Genomic DNA, 24,560 nt, shown 5'->3' with positions numbered 1-24,560 from the left:
GAACTTTGGAAGATCACAACCCATACACCTACCAACTCCACAGTCCCGTCTGTGAAAGACCATGGGACTGGTCAGCCCCTTTGTTCCATTAATTTACCTAGTAACCTTTCACTAGTGATGAAGACTATTTTAAGTTCCTCAGTCTCTTTTCCTCCCAAAATTTTACTATTAAAAACAGAGAACAGTACAGGCCCTTTGGCCCTCGATGTTGTGCTGACCTACATAAACCTACTCCACAAGCGATCTAACCCTCCCCTCCTACACAGACCATAACCCTCCATGTGCCTATCTAAGAGTTTTTTAAGTGCCCCTATTGTATCAGCCTCTCTCACCACCCATGGCAGTGCGGCAAAAAACCTACCTCTGACAAACTGATGTCCTCTGGTATTGGCCATTGCCACCTTGGGGAAAAGGTGCTGGCTGTCCACTCTATCTATGCCTCTCATAAGCTTATGCACCTCTATTAAGTCACCTTTTATCCCGTGTCACTCCAAAGAGTAAAGCCCAAGCTCGCTCAACCTATCCCCATAAGACATGCTCTCCAATCCAGGCAGCATCCTGATAAATCTTCCCTGCACCCTCTCTAAAGCTTCCACATCCTTCCTGTAATGAGATGACCAGTACTGAACACAATACTCCAAGTGTGGTCTAACCAGAGTTTTGCAGAGCTGCAACATTACCTCGCGGCTCTTGAACTCAATCCGACTAATGAAGGCCAACACTCCATACGCCTTCTTAACCACCCTATCAACTTGCGTGGCAACTTTGAGGGATCTATGGACTTGGACCCCAAGATCCCTCTGTTCCTCCACACTGCTAAGAATCCTGCCATTAACCATGTACTCCATCTTCAAGTTTGATCTTCCAAAGTACATCACTTCACACTTGTCCGGATTGAACTCCATCTGCCACTTCTCCGCCTAGCTCCGCATGCTGTCTATATCCTGTTGTAACCTACAACAACCAACGACAATCCACAATACCGCCAACCTTCATGTCATCTGCAAACTTACTAACCCACCCACTTCTTCAGCAAAGTCATTTATAAAAATTACAAAGAGCAGGAGTCCCAGAACAGGTCCCTGTAGAACACCACTGGTCACCAACCTTCAGCACCCTCTGCCTTCTATGGGCGAGCCAATTCCGAATCCACACAGCCAAGTTTCCCTGAATTCCATGCCTCCTGACTTTCTGAATGAGCCTTCCTGTACTAACCCTGTATTCTGTAATTCCCTAAATATCCAAAATAAAAATCAGTCTGTCTAGAATATACTCAGTCTGCACAGCCCTCTTGGGTAGAGAATTCCATAGATGAACAACACCAGGATGAATACATTCCTTCTCCGGGTCCTGAACATCTGCTCTATATCCGAGACTGGGTCCAACACCTCACCCAGGGAAACACCAACTCTGTCAAGTCTGAGACAATTTGGTATGAAATCACTTCTCTTTTTTCTAAACTCAAGGCAGTAATGGCCCAGTTTGCTCAAACTCCCCTCAAGGGGCGATTCCCCACCTCCCAGGAGTTAAACTGGTGGATCCTGTGGCACGTGGTCTATCACGGATATATTTTTCATTAAGTTCTTTACCAGACCATTACATAATATTCCAGGCGTGGTCTCACAGAGGGCTTTATAATTTCACTCAGGCACTGTTAGAACAGAAGACAAGGTACACCCTACTCTTCTAACTACACACTGTCGTTCAGTGATGCATGGTCATGGAGAGCTGGTTCCCTTTCAATCTCTCATCTAAAACAACCCTGCTTTTCTATATTTTCACAAACGTGAAAGACTTCACGTTTCCACATTATATTCTTGCTGTCTTTCAATTAATCATGTTTCTAACCTCTCTCTGCATCCTCCTGACAATTCTTGTTGCCACCACGATTTATATCATCAGCAAACGTGGATGTTTTACACTCAGTCCCCTCATTCAAATCCCTCACACAGATTGTGAACAGCTGGAGCCCCAGCGCTGATCCTTGCTGCAAACAAGTCGCGGCCGGCCAGTCCAAAACCCACCCCTTTCTTCCTGTTTTCTGTTAACCGACTATGCAGCCACGCTGTATGTTCCCCAAACACAGACTCTAATTTTATTTAGTATCTTTTGTGCCATTTGAAAGTTCAAGTACAACACAGATTTCCCCTCATCTAGTCTCCTGATTACAACCTAAAAAAGGGATTTGTCAAGATTGATTTCCATTTCCTAGACCTAAAGTGACTCTGTCTAAGCCAGGTATTATTTTCTATGTATCCTTCACTACTTCCTTAATAATAGATCTAGCATTTTCCCAGTTCTGTTATCAGGTAACATCTGCCATACACCTATTTTCCTTTTTGTCTCTCCTGAGATGATTTTTTTTGTTACCTTCCGATCTGTGAGAATCATTCTACAACCTGTGGAATTTTGCAAGAAGGCACTCACTATCTCCACAGCCACCTCTGTCAAAACCTTGGGATGTAAACCAAGGCCCTACCTCACTGAACAACTCACAGGACTGGAGAGTTACCTTCTCTACAACACTGATTTCCCACCAGCCCTCCATTCCACTGCCCTTGGCCACCGCCAGGATTTACACCCCACCCACGCCCCCGCCCCCCCCCCCCGCCCCGACATCTGCACACTCACTGCAGGACTCAATGATGTAAAAAATCATTGAACTTTAATTACACTTACATCTTTATCATTGTCACAATCCAGTTCATTTTGGCATTTTTTTGATCTTTGCTTTAGGTGTGTGTGTCTGAAATCTGGCTACATTTTGATGAATTGCATTTCCTTGAAAGTATGGATGGAGGTATCCATTGTAAAAATCTGCAGCCGTAAGCAACTTCTTCAACACCACTTGTTTGAAGCCAGTCCAGCCGTTCTGGGGAGAAACACGTGAATCATTAGCTCCTGTGCACAAGCTGTGGAGTTAATCAACTTGGCATTTTTTTTCCCCTCTTAGGTACAGGAGGACAAAATCAAATGAGTATTTTAAATCATATTCAATATCATCATTATTGCACCAGAAATAATAATTTGAAAAAACAGCTGTTGGTAATACTGAGGCTTCAATCCATGACACAACTTCCAAATCTGAAATCCCAGAAGTTAATGGCTTCATTCTGTTAAAGGATCAACAACATCCAGGTTTATCTTCAGCACACTCAGAACGCTCCATGCATTACACTAATAGCAACACGCCTCCCTTGCTTAGAGTGCAGGCACAGTTATCATGTTAATAGGTTGGTAATCAGTGGCCTGAACTATTGGTCCACTGACAGAGGATAAAACCCCATCACAGTTGCTGGGGGTTAGAAATTATCTTAAGTAATCTGGACGAAAAGCTAATTTCAATAACAGTGACCTGAAAACTACAGACTGTTTCAAAAGCCAATGTCATAGAATTATTACAGCACGGGAACCCAGTCATCGCACAGAATCTGTACTGGTTCTATGCAAGGGCATTCCAATGAGTCCCCCCTCTCCCCACCTTCCTCCCATTGTCCAACAACTTCTTCCCTTTCAACGTTTATCCAGATCACTTGTGAACACTCCTTCCCTGTCCGTGCACTCCATGCCACAGCCACTCCCTGGGTAGGTTCCTCCTGTCACTTTTGGTTCTTTTGTCAATTAACTTCACACTATGTAGACACAAGAGATTGTGGATGCTGGAATCTGGAGCACAAAGACCCAATGTCGATAATTCCTTTCCTTAGATGCTGCTCGACCCACTGAGTTCCTCCAGCAGATTGTTTCCAACTTCACCCTATGTACCTGCTTCTCATCTCTTCCACTGAATGGTCTGGACCCTTCATGATACTAAATATCCCTATGAGATGTCCCCCCAGCCTCCACTGTTCTCCTTGGAACAGTGTAATTGGAATTGGTTTATTATCTCGGTACATGTGACAATAATAAACCAATTCCACTGTTCCAAGATGAACAAACCTGGCTTCACCAGTCTTTCCACAGAAGTCCCCCAGCTCTGCGATCAGTTTGGCAGATCTCTTCTGCATCAAAGCCTTCAAATTTCTGACGAAGTGCAGCCTCCTCTTGAACTCCAAGCTCCAATTTATAAAGCCCAGGATGTTTCTTTGGCCACTTTCTCAGCCTGTCTTGTCACATTCAATGAACCACACACATATACTTCTGCCTCTTTCAGAATCCTGCCTCCAGTTTACCTTGCTGCACACTCATCTCTCCTCCCACGCCATCATTTCCACCGTGGCTCCACTACTGGCCCCCAGGGACCTGACTCTCACTTCCCCCCTTTCCTCAGTTTTCCCTTGATCACATAACTTTCCATCCATGCCATGACAGCTCCTTTTATTCCACAGCCTTCAATCTCGATGACATGATCACATACCACCTTATTAAACAATTTTTGAAATCTACATACATCATCTCAATCGCACATCTCCCTCATCAACCTACTTCATAACCAACTATCAGTTTAGCTAGTTTACTTCCACCCTTCCTTTAGTTTGGTTTCAGGTAATACCGTCCCATTCTGATGTCCGAACGTTCCACCAGAACCGGTCTTCTTGCAATCGGCGACACTGATGGTACTCTATATTCTGCTCCATTGTTACTCAGCATTCAACTAGTTTCTCCATCGTCAAACACACCATTCTGTTCAGATCACATTACAACACACTTTCTTTTTTAAATTACACATAATTAGAATGTTTTGCTATATTTTACCACCACAGAAAGTACCCTCTCAAACTCTGGCAGAGTTCTCTTTGTTCCCCACCTGTTGTGCGGAGTTCAGTTATAAACACACCACTGACAAAAGATGGAAAGCAGACTTAGCTTTATTCAAACTGGAAGAACAAAGTGTAAGCACTCACAACCTGCAGACTGTACCAGCCGTTATCCTGGATATGGTACCAGCTCCCTCCTCCTCTCCAAGTGCTGGTCCCGGGCTTTCGTGCTCCAGGTTCAGCAAGGAATTTGATGCTGTGTCCAAGACCAATCTCCCTCCTGTTCTCGTCACTGAGGCAATCCAGTCCAGGTCCCACCCATTGCAGCTGACCACTGGTTGTTACACTGGCAGCCCCATTTTCCAATTGTGTAGCATCCTAGTTACTGGCACTGAGCCAATCAACGAGCAGCGTGGCACTGACTGCTTCTGACAGTTCGTACAAGGACCTCTCTCCACATGGGTCTGATGACCAGATCTCATCACAGAGCTGTACACCACACACAGGCCCTTCAGCCCACCACATCCATGCTGACTTTTCTGTTCACCTACACATCCTCTTTGCCCGCATTAGGTCCGTAGCCTTCTGTGCTTTGCCTATTCAAGTGTCTAAATGTCTCTTAACCATAGTAATTGTATCTGATTCCACCACTTCCTCTGGCAGAGAGTTCTGGATATCAACCACTCTGTGAGGAAAAGAAACTTACCCCTCAGATCCCCTTCTTTCTCCCACCTTAAACCCTTGCCCGCTTGGTTTTTGATACCTCTACTGTGGGAAAAAAATTTTGGCTATCTACCATATCTCATAATCTTTCTCACACACCTCTGTCAGGTCACCCCTCAGCCTCCTTCGCTCCAGGGAAAACAAGCCCAGACTGTCCGACCTCTCCCCATAACTAAAGTCCTCCAATCGAGACAACACCCTGGTGAACCTCCTCTGCACCCTCTCCAGCGCAGTCACATCCTCCCTGTAGTGGGGTGACCAGAACTGCACACAGTACTCCAAGTGTGGTCTAACCAACATAACCTACCCACCCTTATACTCAATGCCCCAACCTATTTAAAGATGTAAAAGGGACCTGAGGGCAACTTTTTCATGCAGAGGGTGGTGAGTACATGGAACGAGCTGCCAGAGGAAGTGGGTGAGGCAGGTACAACAGTGTCAATTAAGAAGCACTTGGACAGGTACATGGAGGGGCGGGGCTTGGAGGGATATGGACTGAATGCAGAAATCGAAACTAGCTGGGTTTGCACCGTGGTCGGCATGGACTGGTTGGGCCGAAGGGCCTGTATCCGTGCTGCATTGTTCTATGGCTGTAACTGTATGAAGGCAAACATGCCATATGCCTTCCTCACCACCCTATCCAGCTGTGTGGCCTCCTAGTTCTCTCTGTGCCCCATTTATTGCACATGTCCTACACCTATTTGACTTCCCAAAATCCATCACTTAGGCATTTCCTATCATAAACAAGGCCTCATTAGCTCTTGTTACCATAGTAACAGCCAGCTCTTCTACCTGCCATAGATGCCATTGGAAAGATTTAAAGGGGAGCTGATGGACAAGTTGTTCACGCAGAGGGTGGTGGGTGTGTGGAACGAGCTGCCAGAGCAGGTGATGGAGCCAGGTACCATTACAAGGATTAAAAGACACTTGGGACAGGTTCATGGATAGGGACTAACTCGGGAAGGCACCTTGGCTGGCATGGATGAGTTGGGCTGAAGGGCCTGTTTCGTGCTGTGTATCTCTATGACTAAAGTCTTGGAGTGGACCTATTATGTCTTACCTCACCACTACCAGATGGCCACTGGCTTGTTGCTTCCAATTTATTAGGCCTCTGGGACCCTGGGCCTTAGCAAAGTATGCCAAATTCTCAAGGTACAGCAGCAGCTTAGTTAAGCAGTGAGAAGGTTACACTGCAGGATTGACCCTAATCTCCTGCTGAACTTGTTCATCCTCTGCTCAATCAATACGTCCATCCTGGGGTTAGCAATCAACTTGCTTGCATTTTCTGAACATTCTTATAGAACTGCGCAGACCTTTCACAGTGACTGTCTGTGGCACCTTCCAAAGGACTGTTCAGGCTGTAAACAATGTCCATTCTCTGTAGTGTGATGGCTGTTTAACCCTCTGACCATTGCCCTCACATTCCTGGGTCCATGAGCTCACCCCCCTCGCACCCCAGCCCCCTCCCTCACCCTGGGAGGTTCGTCAATGAATTACAAATCCCCTCTTGTGGTTGCAGAGGAGCTCAGAGTGCAGTTGGTTGAGCAAACATAGAATGACCCACAGAATGGAATTAGACGGGGATAGGCAACTCACTTCGGAGTCCGTGAACCGTACAACAGACAGGAAGAAAACTCAGAACCCTTCAGATGCACTAAAACACAAGCAGAATGTGATGTCAAAATGTTACCTTGCAGCGCACCAGGAGCACGTTTGATTCCTTATGGAAGTGGGCAGTCCCTGGGATTAACTGTTCCTGTGTGGCAGCTACAGAAACAGACATTAAAAACTCAAGAAATGCAATTCTGAAAGGTTTCTTAGGGTTGCTGTGAAATTGTTCACGTCACTTACAGCAAGTCAAAATATAAGAAATTTCTACATCTTCAGAATTCACAAATAAGTTGCAGTGATTTATTAAAAATAAATTGCAACCAGCAACTTCATCCAAATAAAGAACACTGGTTAAAAAAAGGAAGTAAATAGTGAATAAAAATATAATGGCTGCAAATATTCCAGTCAGCCAGCAGGCCAGCTCAGAGGGCTGGTTACTCCATCAGCAATCCAGGCGCCCAGAGTAATTGAGGCAACACATGTTCCAATTCAATACAGCAGATGCAGGACTGCAGCTCCAGAAACGTTACCTCGGTTTCTTTCCTCACTAATGCTTCCTGACTAGCTATAATCTCCAGCAGTTTCATTTCAAAATCAACAATGGCACTTCTGATTTCAATTCAGACAAAGCAGGACTTTCTTAAAAAGCTACCAGCACAGCTGACAACAGGGATGTCAGCTTGTTGTTAAATTATGTGTGTTTTTTTAAAAGTAAAAGTGTTAAGTGTTTTCAGCTGATTTGAGTTAAAAAGAAAATAAACCATTTCCAAATAAACATTCCTGAACACAGAAACATTTAAAAGGCTTTTGCCCGCAGGGATTTTTCCTTCTGCAGCTGGAGCTCAGGACCTTTCACCAGTGAGAAGCAGAAGCACATCTGGATCAAGTTTGTCCTGGCTCCAGATGCACACAGATGGGTACTGCAGGCAAACGACTCCTGCTAGCAAGATCCGGCCCATTACATCTCTTTCACTGAATGGAGAAGAATTCCATGAATCTTAACTTTATCAAACAGCCACAAAAAGGATTTTATCAAATGCCTTCTGGAAATGTATATAAACAGCAGCATCAACATTTCCCTATCAATGACGTTAGTCACCCTGTGAAATCATTTTGTCAAGTTCCTCAGGCATGACCTACCTTTTACCAATCCGTAATGACCTTTATCCAGTCACTGAAAATGTACAAGGTATTCTTAGTTTACAGACTGCAATAACTTCGCAACAACTTATGTTTGGAATAGCTTCTCTATAGTTCCTGCTTTCCTCTTAAACATCAAAAGAACATGTGGAATTGTTCAACTTAAAAGGAATGGTTTTGGAACCAAGGGAGTTTGAATGATTATGTCCAGAGCTCCTGTAATGTCCTTGTCTACCTTTCTTTACATTCCTAGAAGAACAAGAATTTAGTTCAGACGTTTGTTACTATTTAGTGCCATTGTAATCCTCATAATTAATTTGCCAATGTTAATTCAGGCATAACCCCATTCCCAATCCAAGATCAGCTTCCTCTGGATGTTTTGTATGTATTCAGAAATGTCTCACATTTCTTTTTTTTTCATTTTTAGGGCTCCACATTGTACCTATCTGCAGTCTTTTGCCAAAATAATTTTTTAAAATTTCTGTTAATTATGATAAACTTGTAAGCTTTTTGAAAGCACCCTGTTTTTGTACATCCTCTTGCCTGCATTGTCACCTCCTGGGGCTCTGGATCTCCCCCAATTTTTGCCTTTCTCCAGCCTTCTGTTGTTACTCGCCTTTTGTCGAAGACGCTCCTGCCCTCGCAGTATTACGTGGTCCTGTGTCTTAGTTAATTCTACCTCCAATGATCTACAACAATATTAGAGACAAGAACAGGAGCAGTGGACCAACCTGGCCTTCCAGCCTGCTCCACCATCCAACACAAGCAGGGCCAATCCCCTCAGTCAACATTCCCACTCCCTCCCCACACCCCTTGAGGCCTTTTGTGTCAAGACATCTATCCATCTCCTTCTTCAATCTATTTGGCCTCCACAGCCTTCTGTTGTACAGAATTCCACAAGTTTCTCCTCATCTCATTCCTAAACACTTATCCCATACCCTGAGACATCAACCGCCCACCTCCCCCCAGTTCTAGACCCCCCACCACCGGGGAAACACACCCCGTGTTCCAGCCTGTCAAGCCCAGACTTTTCCCTTCAGTGAGATGTCCTCTCATTCGTTTAAACGTGACGGAGCACAGCTCCAGCCTGTCCAATCCCTCCTCACGTCACTGTCCACCAGCCCAGGATTCAATCAGGTGAACCCTTGTTACACTCCCTCTATGGTAAGTATACAGTCATACATCACAGAGAACAGGACCTTCGGCCCATCTCCACCAGTCTTCCTTTGCCACAGACCTGGAACTGCACACAATAGCAACATAGAAAACCACAGGAAGAGGCCATTCGTCCCTCAGTCCCTGCTCCACTGTTCAACACAATCACGGCCAATCCCCTAACTCAACACTCTGATGATCACAACCCTGTTCTCACCTCCTGCCCATACCTCTGGATCCTTTAGCATGAAGAAATAGATCTCCTTCCTTCATCACCAAAGTGTTGATGGGTTACAGGATGGTGGAGCTTCAGCAGTGTTGATAGGTTACAGGACAGTGGAGCTTCAGCAGTGAGCAGGAGAAGAAGGGAGCAGTTCATCACCCGCAGCAGGCTCTCCAAACCTACTCTTTAACGTGAGATCTGAAACAACCTACCCGGGAGGTCAGGGATTTCTTCTACATCCACTAAATCCAACAGCTTCACGGTCCTGCCCATCCACAGCGTCCGCAATGGCAGCTGCGGAAACATTCAGAGTTAATGTCGTTTACTCCTGTGTTCTGCCACATGGTCACAACACCATCTTCATTCACCAGCGGTGCCATTTCTCTCCCCATTGTTATGTCCCATTTCCCTTCCCTCACCCACTCTGTGACACAGGCAGCAAGTGAAGTGAATGGGCTCTCGATTTCTGCCGATCCCCCTTGGCTCAGTGAACTGAGTACAGGGCCATCACGTGGTGAAACACACACCATCAGCGGCTAGGGACCACTCCATCCTAGAGTTCCCTCCTCAAGGGCACCGAGTACCTACCCCAGAATGACTGCTGGACAACGCAGTCAGCTCACTGGGCAACACAGTCGTCATGGGCAAGATGGGCTGAAGGACCTGTTTCCATGCTGTATAACTCTATAACACGACCGATGTAGCTCGTGGAGGGAGCTTAGCGTCATTGCTTCAGGGATGGGCAATTAATCCCAGCCTTGATGTGAAAACCACATCCAATGAATAAGTAAAAGTAAATGTCTAGGCAGAGCTTCAGTACTCACCCTGGATCCTATCGCCCGGTTTAACCGATCAAGCTCCTCCACTGTTTGTTCCTCCCAATTCACCCAACTGTCAGCAACAGTGATTTTAGGAGCTGCAAGTACAAGCATTACAGGGTTTGTTAATGAAATCCTTCTGCACAGACACCCACCTCCCCACCTGAGATACCAGTCATTCCAGCTACAAATGTCTGAGATGAATTGTTTGAGAATATCAACTCTAGCACAATCAAACTGTTAGATGCAAAACCTTTTGTCTGTGTCAGAGAATGAACGAGATAGATGTAATGCCTCAAGGTGTGTGTGGGTTCTGTGTCAATGCTGAGAATTCCCTGGTACTCACCAAATGTGACACCCTCCTTGCTTTGCTCCCATTGATTCTCAACATATTCCGGCAGATTCCTCAACACCGACAGCAGCTGAAACAGATAAATCAGAAGGTTCAGATATGGACACAGGCTGGTTCAATCTGACTTTAAGTCACAAGCAGCAGGAATAGGAGGCCATTCAGCCCCTCCAGCCTGTTCTGCCATTCAACAGGAGCATGGCTGATCCGAGATTCCTCACCCACCTTCCTGCCCTTTCCCCATTACCCTCGATTCCCTCACTGATTAGAAATATATCTTTCACAACCTCAAACACACCCCAGGACCACAGTTGTCTGTGGCAAGGAGTTCCAAAGACTCACAATCCTCCTGAAGAAAATCTTCCTCATCTCAATCTTAAATGGGTGCCCCCTCATTCTGAGACCATTAAATGGGTGTCCCCTCATTCTGAGACCATTCTCTCTGCTCCTGGGCTATCCCGTCAGAGGGAACATCTGCTTAGATTTAACCTCTCTAGGCCTCCTAAGAATCTTGTGTGTTTCAATAAGATTGCCTTTTGTTCTTCTAAACTCCATTGAGTAGAATGCCAGCCTGTTTAACCTTCCCTTGTAGGACAATCCCTCCATATCCAAGATTGTCCGAGTAAACCTTCCCAAAACTGCCTCCAATAAAACAACACCCTTCCTTGCACACAAAACTATTCACAGTGCTCTAGATGTGGTCTCACTGCTGCCCTGCCCTTAAAATGAGGGCCAACATTCCATAAGCCTTCCTGATTGATTTCTGCAGCTCATCTCCAAATCCCTCAGTGCAGCAGCTTTCTGCAGTCTTTCCCTGCCAACAGTATCCTGGCAAATCCAATCACAAGACTTGCAGCTGGGGCTTCACACTAAATCATCGGGAGTTGGGATGGAAGAGGGTGGGTTTAGGTGAAGGAAAATTTAGGAAGTTAAGAGGGCAAAGTAATGGCACACGGCAGCTCTTTCCTCATGGAAATTATTCTCTCATGTCGATCCAATTTCCTTTGGATTAATTCCATTTCTACTGCCCTCAAAGGCAGCAGATTCTGGACAACTCTCTGAAGCCTCAGAATTCTATAAGACCTCAGTGCACAATATTCCAGATGACTGTTCACCAGGGCCTTGTGCAATTCCATGACCACGTTTTAGCTCGGAACTCAAATCCTCTTACAATAAAAGCCAACATCCTCTCTCATACAATACCTTCCTTAATTAGTAGTCCCATCCATTCTTGCCTCCTTCCCTTTGTTACTCTGAAGCACTAGAATCACCACTCTGTCACTGTTTTTGTGGCATAACTCAGGAATTCCCCCTCCCATGGGCCTGTTGGGAACATCTTCACCAGATGAGCTGCAGCAGGTCAAAATCCTTCTCGTCACCACCAACTCCAAGGCAACAAATCAGTACAAAGGGGTATGATGTAGTGGACATTACAGAAACGTGGTTGCAGGGCGGAGATGATTGGGAATTAAATATCCAAGGGTATGAGGTAATATGGAAGGATAGGCAGGAAGGTGGGGTAGCGCTCTTAAATCAGAATGAGATCAGGATGATAGTGAGAGACGATGTAAGATCTAGGGAGCAGAATGTTCAGTCCACCTTGGTAGAGATTAGGAACAGTAAAGGGAAAAAATATATGAAAGGCAGAGATATGATAAGAGGCAGGAAGGTTGTTTCCACTGGCAGGTGAGACTAGAACCAGGGGACATAGCCTCAAGGTTCGGGGGAATAGATTTAGGACAGAGATGAGGAGAAACTGCTTTTCTCAGAGGGTAATGAATCTGTGAATTCTCTGCCCATGGAAGCAGTAGAGGCCACCTCATTAAATATATTTAAGACACAGATTTTTTGCATAGTCGGGGAACTAAGGGGAAAAGGCAGGTAGGTGGATCTGAGTCCACGGCCAGATCAGCCATGATCTCATAGAATGGCGAAGCAGGCTCGACGGGCCAGATGGCCGAATCCTGCTCCTATTTCTTATGTTCTGATGTTCAAACACCCACGTATACTACTCTTACTTCACTCCCTCTTTGGCAGCCTTATTTTCCTTTTAACCTCATCCCTCAGCCTGGCACTTTCTTGAATTATTCATCCAGCATTCTCTTTCACGTTTCAGTATATTCTCTTTGTCACTGAGTCATACAGCACGGAAACAGGCGCTTTGGCCCAACAGGTCCAAGAATCCTGTCTAAACTAGGCCCATTTGCCCTATATCTCTCTAAACCTTTCCTATCCAATACCGGTCCAAGTGCCTTTTAAAAGATGTTATTGTATCTGCCTCAACTACTTCCTCTGGCAGCTCATTCCACATACATACCACTTTTTACACTTTTGTGTAAAAAAAAGTTACCCCTTAGGTTCCTATTAAATCTCTCCCCTCTCACCTTAAAGCTATGACTGCTAGTTCTCCATTCCCCAACCCTAGGAAACAGACTGTGTGTATTCACCCTATCTATACCCCTCATGATTTTATATACCTCTATAAGATCACCTCTCAATCTCTTACGCTCCAAGGAAGAGTCCTAGCCTTGTCATCCAAGAGTTCTGGGAGGTCTAGAGGGCACCAAATGGGCAAAGTGAGGGAGGGAGAACTTCCTTAATCAATGTATTTTGGCACATGGAGGAAGGAGAATTTGTGGTCCTGGTTCTGGAGATGAAGTGAGTTCAGTTGTATCATGTGTCACCTGTCACTTGGGGAACAATGATCATCATACAGGACGTTTAGACGGGTAGTGAAATGGCCAGGGGCATTCTCAGATGGATCTTCTTGCAGGAGGGCTACCTTCTCTGGGAGGAGCAAGGAATCTGCCAGGTGAAAGTAGAACCAAACTTTAGCAGGGAAACTGTAAGCTAACAACAGGAGATGGTTAAAGAGATGTTTAAAGAGATGTTTCAGACATATGCTGGGTACATTCCCACAAGGGAGAACAGTGGAGTGACAGTGCTCTTCTTGCTTCTTAATTCCAACCAAACGGATTCAAGCTTTCATCCCTAAAGGACATCCTCTCTCTCTAGTGCTGTCTTCTCTAATCGACAGTAAAACAACTTTCTGCCCCTTCTATTTTTCTGAGCATTTTAAATTACTGCTTTTACATGGTCACTGGGTCAGAATCCAGGAATTCTGAGCCAGTAGCATTGGTGGAGTACATTCTCCAAGATGGACCACAGCAGTTCACATCTTCCCCATCATCATCTGTTTGAAGGCAGTTAGGGATGGACAATAAATCCCCACACACAGAACCTTGAAAACCACAGCTAGCGTAAGTAGGAAAATTTTACCATTTCAGCACCTTTTTCTGCCAGTATCGCTCCTAGTTCATCAGACGTACATCTTGGAGGAACAGGACACTCCTGCTGCATTAGAATGGGGCCAATGTCAAACCTACAAATAACAAACATCCAACAGTCACCCACGTGTTTCTGTGGTCAACTAAAAATTTCCATCACAATAGCTCTCTGCTGAATGCCAAGTCGATCAGGAACAATGTGATCAGACAAATTCAGGAAACTATTGGAAACTTGTGGAAATAAAATTATTTGGGAAAAGAAAGACAATTAAAGACTGCTTATTTGTTTGAAAGCAACTGCCGACAGCTAAGATTTGAAGAAACCTCAGACCTACAAGTGTTCTCCTCAATAACGCTTTCACCTAGTTAATAAACTACCTCACTGAGCTGAGGAGGCTTTTCCCATCTGTTGCTGTGCACCGAATCCTCAAACATGAGAGGCACAAATAAAATTCTTCTTTGTTATTTTAACTAAGGTGAATATTTAAAATACATTAGCCCAGAGGTTCCTGGCAGTAACGTCCCAGGTGTGAATGTCTATAAAATTCCAGCTCACAGAAATGCTTTAATAACCATCTCAGCCGAGATCCACGTGTATAAAGCTGTCAAGACTGTCAGCTGAAATGTTTGTGAATGTCCTGACATTCCCAGTTTGATCCACTAACTCTGGTTTCCACTTTCGCTGGGTTAAAGTCAATAAATCACTTGGATATGATGGTCTGAATCCTGGAGATTACAAAAAGGTGGCTGCAGAGACAATAAATCCATTAGTGATAACCTGAAATTCCAGTGGGAATCAGATAGGCAGACAAGAGAGAGAGTTTGCAGAAACACAGAGGAAGAGCTGGGGACAAGTCTGTTCTACACGGTGCCGATAGATCTACTGGGTCAAATGGCCTCTTGCGAAAATTCCATGATTTAATGAATCCAAGATTCTACATCAGTCCAAGCAGGTCAGAAGGTAGTTAATGTAAAGCTGATATTTAAAAGAAGAAGTGAAGGAACTAAATATGTTAGCCTGACACTTGCTGTCAGCAAAATGTGGGGACTCCATTACTAGACTGAGGCAAGAGGACCTGGAGAGAATCACATAACTGGGAGGAGTCGATGTTGTTTTGTGGATTGTCGTGGAAACGGTTGAAGGCTACAAAATGGACAGAGGAATAGTTGGGTCTTTGTCAGGATGGCAGACTGACATTAAGGTGTCACAGGGATAAGCTCTGTTATATTAAGGACTCAGTGTGACGTTGGGGAAGTCTGAAAAACAACACAGGTTAACTAAGTGAGCAAGAAGGTGGGTCTGTAGGTAATGCAAGGGTATTCACCTTGAATTCAGCTTGGTATGGCAACTGCTCTGCCCAGGACCGCAAGAAACCGCAGAGAGTTGTGGACACAGCCCAGCGCGTCACAGACACCAACCTCCCCTCCTTGGACTCTGTCTTTACCTCTCGCTGACTTGGTGTAGCAGCCAGCATAATCAAAGACCCCACCCACCCGGGACATTCTCTCTTCTCTCCTCTCCCATCGGGTAGAAGATACAGGAGCCTGAGGGCACATACCACCAGACAAGGACAGCTTCTACCCCACTGTGATAAGACTATTGAACGATTCCCTTATACGATGAGGTGGACTATGACCTCACGATCTACCTTGTTGTGACCTTGCACCTTATTGCACTGCACTTTCTCTGTAGCTGTGACACTTTACTCTGCACTGTTATTGTTTTTACCTGTACTACGTCAATGCACTCTGTACTAACCCAAGGTAACTGCGCTGTGTAATGAATTGCCCTGTGCGATCGGTGTGCAGGACAAGTTTTTCACTGCACCTCAGTACAAGTGACAATAATAAACCAATCCCAATACCACCGGGGTAGGAATAACTTTTTTTGTGACACAACAGTAAATGTTGGTGCGGAAAGGAACTCGGACGCTGACTCACAAGGCGCAGCAAGTAATCAGGAAGGTAAATGACAGGAGCTCAGGGTTCAAAAGGAAGTCATGCCAGGAACGCACAGGGCAGTTTGGTGAGATCACGCCTGGTGGGCCGAAGGACCTGTATTGTGCTGTATTGTTCTATGGTTCTATGGTCTTCTTACCCAGAGGAGGATTTAGGTGTCTTGGAGGTGAAAACATCCTAAGTTTCTTGTACTGATCCCTGGGTTGAGGCAGCTGCCTTATGAGGACAGATTATGATCAACTGGCCTATTTTCATTGTCATTCTCATTGAAACGCAAGTTCCTGAGGGACTGACAGGGGGTCACTCAGGGGTTTGTTCCTCTACTCAAAGAGTCTAGAATCAGGATGAATCACCCCAGAATAATTGGACTGCTATTTCAGAATCAGATTTATCATCACTGACTTGGATGACGTGAAATTTGCCAATTTGCAGCAGTACAGTACAAAGACATAAAGTTAACTATACATTGAAGCAAACCTCTTCACTCAGAGTGTTATATATTTTCGAATTCTCTGGAAAGGACTGCAGGTGCTCATTTTTCAGTTTATTCTACAGAGCAATCAATTTTGATATGGGGGTCAGAATTGATCTTACTGAATAATAGGCTCAAAGGGCTGAGTGGCCAAATCCTTTTACTTTCTTCTGGAACGCACTGTCTGAGACTCTCACGGCATTTAATGAGTACCGGGTAGTACCTGTCACAGGTAGACGGTGGTGAAAAAGCTGTTTAGCATGCTGGCCTTCACCGGTCGGGGTTGGGGTTAGGAGTTGGGACATCATGCCGCAGTTGTACAAGTTGTTGGTGAGGCCGCACTTGGAGCACTGTGCACGGTTTTGGTCACCCTGTTATAGGAAAGATGGGAAAGAGTGCAGAAAAGTCAACCTACCTTTTGGGTCGAATCTGCATGATGGTTACACCAGTCACCTGATCACCATGGATCAGGGTGTGAAAAATTGGAGCAGGACCTCTCCACCTTGGAAGGAGACTGGGATGGAGATTCAGTATTCCACTAGGGACAAGACAGAGATTAGATATCGAAATTAACTGACACTGTAGTCAGCAAGCGATAAAGCTGCAGAAGGGCACTGAATCTGGACTAATTATTTCGTATGTTCTAACTCTCCCGAGGATTGAGTGAGCCGTAAAGGAAGGAAAGAAAGGGAGGCACGAGAGGGAGAGATGGTCAACAACGAGATATAGGGAGAGTGGTTCACAGCATCCATCAGCACAAGATCACTGATCTTCCACCATATTCCTTTCTGATCCCCACATCCCCTTTGATGAAAGATCATCAACCTGAAACAGTAACCCTTCGTCCCCCTGCGTAGCTGCTCCTGGAACTGCCGCGTGCCTCCCGCGTTTTCTGCTTTTACCTCATATCCCTCATTTCCCTTAGAAACTGAAGATCTATCAATCTGTCCCCAGTGATATCAGCCATAGTTTTCTGGGTATAGAATTACAAAGTGAAAAAAAGTTTCCTGAATAGTAAGTGGCCAGCCCCTTATTTTGAGACTGCTAATTTTAGAATCAGAGAAAGCTGTCAGACAGTGAAGAATTTCCCCTTTCATTGACATTACCACTCATTCTTCCAGGAAGTACAGAACTGGTTACTCAGTCTCTCCTCATACCTGGAATCAATCCAGTGAACCTTTGCTGCCCTCCAGCTGAGGCAAGTGTCACCTCCTTAGGCAGGAAGGTCAAAACTGCACACAGTATTCCAACCGGGATCTCACTATTACATTATTGCTGCAAGACTTTCTTCCTCTTAAACTCCAACCCCTTTGCAATGAAGGTCTTTTCTCTTGGCTGTTCTCCATTTTAGAAGGGCTCCATTTCCCAATATCACCAGCCATGTGTCCTGTGACTTCCCTCGTCCTTCACTATCCAGATTTGGGTACCTTACACTCAGTCTTTACTATAGATTGCAGACAGCTTAGACCCAAACACTGACCATTATAGCAGCTCACTTGTCACAGACTGCCAACCTTTATTCCTACATTGGTTCCAGCCCATTAGTTGATATTCAAACCAAAATAAATCACATCCAGCCCTATTTTCTACCCTGTTAGTTATAGTATCAGAAAATAATTATACAGCTTTCTTAAATTTCTGTTGACTTGGTTCAATCATACAATGATTTACAAAGTGGAACCCTATTATCACGTACCTAATATTACAAATTAGCATTGTAATAGATGTCAGATAACTGGCCTTGAACTCCCTATTTTCTCTCTCCCAAAGGTAAGGTTCCAATCTGCGTGAATCATCCCAAAATATATGGGAATTCTAATGTCAATCGATCCACATCCCCCCCACCCCCCCCAGTACCTTCATACCCTGGGACAAAGGCCATCAGATCCAAGGCACTCATCTGATTGCACCCACTCATTTCTCTGGCACTATTACTCTGGTAATATTAATTGCTTTGGGTTCCTCATTCTCACTTTGGCTTCCTACATAGAATCAGCATACAATGTTGTGCCGACCTTTAAACCTCGCCTAAGACTATCTAACCCCTTCCTCCCACATATCCCTCTATTCTAAATTCCTCCATATGCTTATCTAGCAATCTGTTGAATTTGACCAATGAACCTGCCTCCACCACCGCCCCAGGCAGAGTATTCCATGCCCCAACCACTCTCTGGGTAAAAAACCTTCCTCTAATATCTCCCGTGAACTTCCCACCCATTACTTTAAAGCCATGCTCTCTTGTATTGAGATTTGGTGCCCTGGGAAAGAGGCGCTGGCTGTCCACTCTATCTATTCTTCTTAATATTTTGTACACCTCTATCATGTCTCCTCTCATCCTCCTCCTCTCCAAAGAGTAAAGCCCTAGCTCCCTTAGTCTCTCCTCATAATCCATACTCTCTAATCCAGGCAGCATCCTGGTAAATCTCCTCTGCACCCTTTCCAACGCCTCCACATCCTTCCTATAATGAGGCGACCAGAACTGGACACAGTACTCTAAGTGTGGCCTAACCAGAGTTTTGTAAAGCTGCATCATCACCTCATGGCTCTTAAAACTCGATCCCACAACTTATGAAAGCTAATATCCCATAAGCTTTCTTAACTACCCTATCCACCTGTGAGGCAACTTTCAGGGATCTGTGGATATGAACCCCCAGATCCCTCTGCTCCTCCACACTACCCAGAATCCTGCCATTAACTTTGTACTCTGCCTCGTAGTTTGTCCTTCCAAAGTATACCACCTCACACTTCTCCGGATTGAACTCCATCTGCCACTTCTCAGCCCAGCTCTGCATCCTATCAATGTCCCTCTGCAATCTTCAACAATCTTCCACACTATCCACAACACCACCAACCTTTGTGTCGTCTGCAAACTTGCCAACCCACCCTTCTACCCCCTCATCCAAGTCATTAATAAAAATCACGAAAAGCAGAGGTCCCAGAACTGATCCTTGTGGGACACTGCTAGTCACAGCCCTCCAATCTGAATGCACTCCCTCCACCACAACCCTCTGCTTTCTACAGGCAAGCCAATTCTGAATCCACACGGCCAAGCTTCCCTGGATCCCATGCCCTCTGACCTTCTGAAGAAGCCTACCATGTGGAACCTTGTCAAATGCCTTACTAAAATCCATGAAGACACACTTTCCAGAATATTTTTCATGCCTTCAACCAGTGACAACAGATACAGATTATAACCAAAACCATAGAACCATACAGCACAAAACAGGCCCTTCGGCCCACCATGTTGTGCCGTCCATCAAACCACCCTCACACTATCTAACCCCTTCCTCCCGCATATCCCTCTATCTCACATTCCTCCATGTGCCTATCCAACAAACTTTTGAACCTGTCCAATGTATCTGCCTCCACCACCACCCCAGGCAGTGCATTTCATGCACCAACCACTCTCTGGGTAAAAAACCTCCCCCTGACATCTCCCCTGAACCTCCCACCCATAACCTTAAAGCCATGCCCTCTCGTCTTGAGCATTGGTGCCCTGGGAAGGAGGCGCTGACTGTCTACTCTATCTATTTCTCTCAATATTTTATATACCTCTATCATTTCTCCTCTCATCCTCCTCCTTTCCAGTGAATAAAGCCCTAGCACCTTAAGCCTCTCCTCATATTCCATACGCTCTAATCCAGGCAGCATCCTGGTAAATCTCCTCTGCACCCTCTCCAACGCCTTCACATCCTTCCTATAATGCAGCGACCAAAACTGAACACAGTACTCAAAGTGTGGTCTAACTAGAGTTTTGTAAAGCTGCATCATCACTTTGCGGCTCTTACACTCAATCCCACGACTTATGAAAGCTAACATCCCATAGGCCTTCTTAACTGCTCTTTCCACCTGTGAGGCAACTTTCAGTGAACTGTGAATATGAACCCCCAGATCCCTCTGCTCCTCCACACTGCCAAGTACCTTGCCATTTAATGCCCCTCCCATTTCTTTAGTTTTCATTACAATTTCCCTTGTAAAAGGCTAGGAGACTTTGGCTAATCTCTGTATACAAACTTCTTTAATGTGCTTTTATGTCTCTTTATAGAAAATAGAATATTGCAATAAATTACTATCTCACCTCCTGGTCTACAGCCCTGCAAGCTATGGAACTTCAACTGTGAATCCAGCTCAGTTTTAAATGAGGTGACAAGTTGTGCCTCTATTAGCCCTTTAGGTTGCAAGTTCCAACCACAATTCACCTATTTCAGGGATGACAGGATGAAAAGATTGAGTAGACTAGAAGAATGAGAGGAGATTTTATTGAAAGTTACAAAATTCTTATAGAGCTTAATAGGCCAAGGGGTTCTAGGTTGAGTGAGGAACTGAAAGGAAATGGTAATTTCTCCAATACTTCCTTTAACTGGGACTGAAAGCCAGTAAATACCCAGGACCCGATGACCTACATTCCAAGGCTTTGGAAGTGGCAGTTCTAGAGTGAATGTGCAGATTGTCATTTTCCAAAATGCTGGATTCTAGAACAGTTCCCAAAGACCAAAAGACCACAAGAGTGAACCCACTATTTAAAAAATGAGGAAAGAGAACTATTGACCAGTAAGCCTGAGGAGTGGGGGGGGGGGGGGGGGGGGGGGGGGGGGGGGGGGGGGGGGGGGGGGGGGGGGGGGGGGGGGGGGGGAGGGGGGGGGGGGGAAGGGGGGGGGGGGGGGGGGGGAGGAGGGGAGGGGGAAAGGGGGGGGGGGAGGAGGGGAGGGGAGGGGAGAAGGAGGGGAGGGGAGGGGGGAGAAAGGGGAGGGAGGGGAGGGGGGAGAAAGGAGGGGAGGGGAGGGGGGAGAAAGGAGGGGAGGGGAGGGGGGAGAAAGGAGGGGAGGGGAGGGGGGAGAAAGGAGGGGAGGGGAGGGGGGAGACAGGAGGGGAGGGGAGGGGGGAGAAAGGAGGGAGGGGAGGGGGAGAGAAAGGAGGGGAGGGGAGGGGGGAGAAAGGAGGGGAGGGGGAGGGGGGAGAAAGGAGGGGGAGGGGAGGGGGGGAGAAAGGAGGGGAGGGGAGGGGGGAGAAAGGAGGGGAGGGGAGGGGGGAGAAAGGAGGGGAGGGGAGGGGGGAGAAAGGAGGGGAGGGGGGAGAAGGGAGGGGAGGGGGGAGAAAGGAGGGGAGGGGAGGGGGGAGAAAGGAGGGGAGGGGAGGGGGGAGAAAGGAGGGGAGGGGAGGGGAGGGGAGGGGGGAAGGGGAGGGAGGGGAGGGGAGGGGGAGAGGGGAGGGGAGGGGAGGGGAGGGGGAGAGGGGAGGGGAGGGGGAGAGGGGAGGGGAGGGGGAGAAGGGAGGGGAGGGGAGGGGTTACCAGAAGTTACAGAAATCGATTTTGAGGCCGTCAGGTTGGAGACTCCCAACTTGTATCCTTCAACTTGTATCTGGGCTCAACGTGGCAGTAGAGGGGGCTGTGGACAGACATGTCAGTATTGGAATGGGAACTAGAATTGAAGTGGGTGGCCACTGGGAGGTCCCGGCTGTTGCGGCAGACGGAGTGAAGGTGCTCGACGAAGCGGTCACCCAATCTGCGTCGGGTCTCACCGACGTAGAGGAGGCCGCACTGGATGCGATAACTGACACCAATAATCTATTGATCTTTGTCATGAATATATTCAGCAACTGAGCCTCCACATCCCAGACCTCCAAGGTCTAACAAATGATTGGTGTCCATGTAGATGTAGACAGGCTATGCGAATGGCTGAGGACACAGCCAGACGGAATATAACGTGGAAAATGTGAGGTCATCCACTCTGCAGACGAAATTTTAAAGTGGACTATTTATAAATAGTGAAGGTAAAAAGATGTTGTTCAGAGGGAAATGGGAGTCAAAGTCTATGAATTACGAAGTTAATGTGGATGTCCAGCAAACAATTAGGAAAGGAAATGCTACGTCGATCTTTATTGCAAGAGGATCGGAGTACAAGACTAACAATGCTTACTGCAATAGCTTGGGATCTGGCGAGTCTTCACATGGTTTATCGTGCACAGGCCTGGTCTCCCTACCCAGAGAAGCACAGACTTGCAGTAAAGGGAAGGCAACATCCATTCATCAGACTGAATTGGGGATTTATCCTGTGAGGAGAGATCAAGCAGACTGGGCCTATCTGCCCTTCAGTTTAGAAGAGTGAGATGTGATTTCATTGAAACATACAAAATTCTTACGAGGCTTGATAGAGGATGTAACATGTTGTAGTGTCAGGAACCAGAGATCTCAAAAAAAGGAGTCAGCGGTCAGGGCAGAGATGAGAAGTTGTTTCTTCACTGAGGACAGTGAGACTGGGGAGGTGTGGGCTGGGGAGGCTCAGTGCTGAATATATCCGTGACAAACATCATCAAATTACTGGATATTAAGGGAATCAAGAGATAAGGAGTTAGTGCAGTAAAGTGATGCTAAAGGATCAGCTGTATTCTTACTGAATGGTGTGATGGGCTGAATGGTCTTATGCTCTAATGTTTACCGAGAGAACAAAGGACAGGAACAGAAACTCAAATTTAATAGAGTCCAATCGATCAGCCTCAAACTCCTTTCGCTCCTGTAACGCAACATTAGTCAGTCTCCAGTCCACACAGAGAACAGTTGTCAGGATATGCGATAGGAGAAGGGAACTACTCACTATGGGAACTGCTGAATGACGACATCACTGAGCAGAGCGCCAAACGATACGATAATTCCAACATCAAAGTGATGACACTCCGTGAGGCAAGGCCAGTCGTGAACTGAAATTTGATTCATCTTAGCGTACCTTCGCACAGGGAGCTCACCACAGTTAGTGCTTGGCAAAGTAACAACCTCCAGCCGTTCTATGAGCAGATTCCCATCATCTAAGGATCTAGAGGTAAAAAGTGATCAACTGTGTTGCTGTTCACCCTTATCGCTGTAGAAAGCAGCAACGGTCGAGGTGAGGACAGATAGCTCCACGTACACATCAGCACTCCCTGAGGATGGTCTGAGGAACAGGGGGCTGACCAGGTGCTACCTGAATCCCCACCAGAGCCGGGCTCCAAGTGGAGAGGAGCGGGGGAGGTGGGGCAGAACCTGAGGTTCACTCAGCACCTTCACCGTCCCAGGCACACGTACCCATGTCGCCAAAGGACCGTGACACGGCGTGACCCCTCCCTGACCCAGGGCCGGGGTCAGAGGGGTCATTTATTCTTTATTCCCTATGCCCCCTCTGACCCTTATCAACTCCTGGGCTTGGGACACCCCACCCCCCTCAGACCCCCCCCACCCCCTCCCCCTCCCCCCTCCCTCCCCCTCCCCCCACCCCCCTCAGACCCCCTCCCCACCCACACTCCCTCCCCTCCCTCCCCCTCCCCCCCACTCCACCCCACCCCCCTCAGAGCCCCTCCCCACCCACACTCCCACCCCCTCCCCCCACTCCCCTCCCTCCCCCCACTCCCCTCCCTCCCCCTCCCCACCCACACTCCCTCCCCCTCCCCCCACTCCCTCCCCCTCCCTCCCCCCCACTCCACCCCACCCCCTCCCTCCCCCTCCCCCCACTCCACCCCCCTCAGACCCCCTCCCCACCCACACTCCCTCCCCCTCCCCCCACTCCCCCCACTCCACCCCACCCCACCCCCCTCAGACCCCCTCCGTACCCACACTCCCTCCCCCTCCCCCCACCCCCCTCAGACCCCCTCCCCACCCACACTCCCTCCCCCTCCCTCCCTCCCTCACTACCCCACCCCACCCCCCTCAGACCCCCTCCCTCCCCACCCACTCCCCCCCGACCCCCGACCCCGGTACCTGCGCCCGTGCACCTCCTGCAGCGTCCGTTGCGCAAACGCGTCGGTTCCGAAGAAGAGAATTCTCCAGGGCGGCGCTGCCCGGACCCGCCGGCCGTCGGCCCCGCTCAGCCAGCGCCTCGCTGCCCGTGTGAGGCGGGGAAAGGCCGAGGCTGCGGCCCAGGCCCGGCCCGACCTCCGCAGCCCCGCCATCCCACAGCCGGCACACGACTTCCGGTCCGACCCGGTCCCCGTCCCCGGGGGGGTGGGGGAATAAAGGTTCCGCCCGGCGGGTCGGTCCGGCAGGGGAGGATGAGGGGAGGGGAGGGGAGGGGAGGGGAGGATGAGGGGAGGGGAGGATGAGGGGAGGGGAGGGGAGGGGAGGATGAGGGGAGGGGAGGGGAGGGTGAGGGGAGGGGAGG

The 24,560-nt window shown here is 47.4% G+C and overlaps 1 protein-coding gene across 1 annotated transcript; it reads right to left on the bottom strand.

Moving 5' to 3' along the window:
- Window positions 1-2,669: 2,669 nt before the first annotated feature.
- mtfmt (mitochondrial methionyl-tRNA formyltransferase) lies at window positions 2,670-24,470 on the bottom strand. The gene is made up of 9 exons (XM_052040199.1): window positions 24,161-24,470; window positions 23,028-23,243; window positions 16,850-16,972; window positions 13,996-14,098; window positions 10,714-10,789; window positions 10,374-10,465; window positions 9,762-9,843; window positions 7,111-7,187; window positions 2,670-2,872 (listed from the first exon to the last, which is right to left on the bottom strand). The coding sequence occupies exons 1-9, from the start codon at window positions 24,349-24,351 to the stop codon at window positions 2,705-2,707; spliced, it is 1,128 nt and encodes a 375-aa protein (XP_051896159.1). The 5' UTR covers window positions 24,352-24,470; the 3' UTR covers window positions 2,670-2,704.
- Window positions 24,471-24,560: the final 90 nt, after the last annotated feature.

Source organism: Pristis pectinata, chromosome 28 (assembly GCF_009764475.1).
Source record: "Pristis pectinata isolate sPriPec2 chromosome 28, sPriPec2.1.pri, whole genome shotgun sequence".
Lineage (NCBI taxonomy): Eukaryota > Metazoa > Chordata > Chondrichthyes > Rhinopristiformes > Pristidae > Pristis > Pristis pectinata.
Note: the sequence above shows the minus strand (reverse complement) of the source record. Positions and strands in the feature narration are given on the sequence as shown.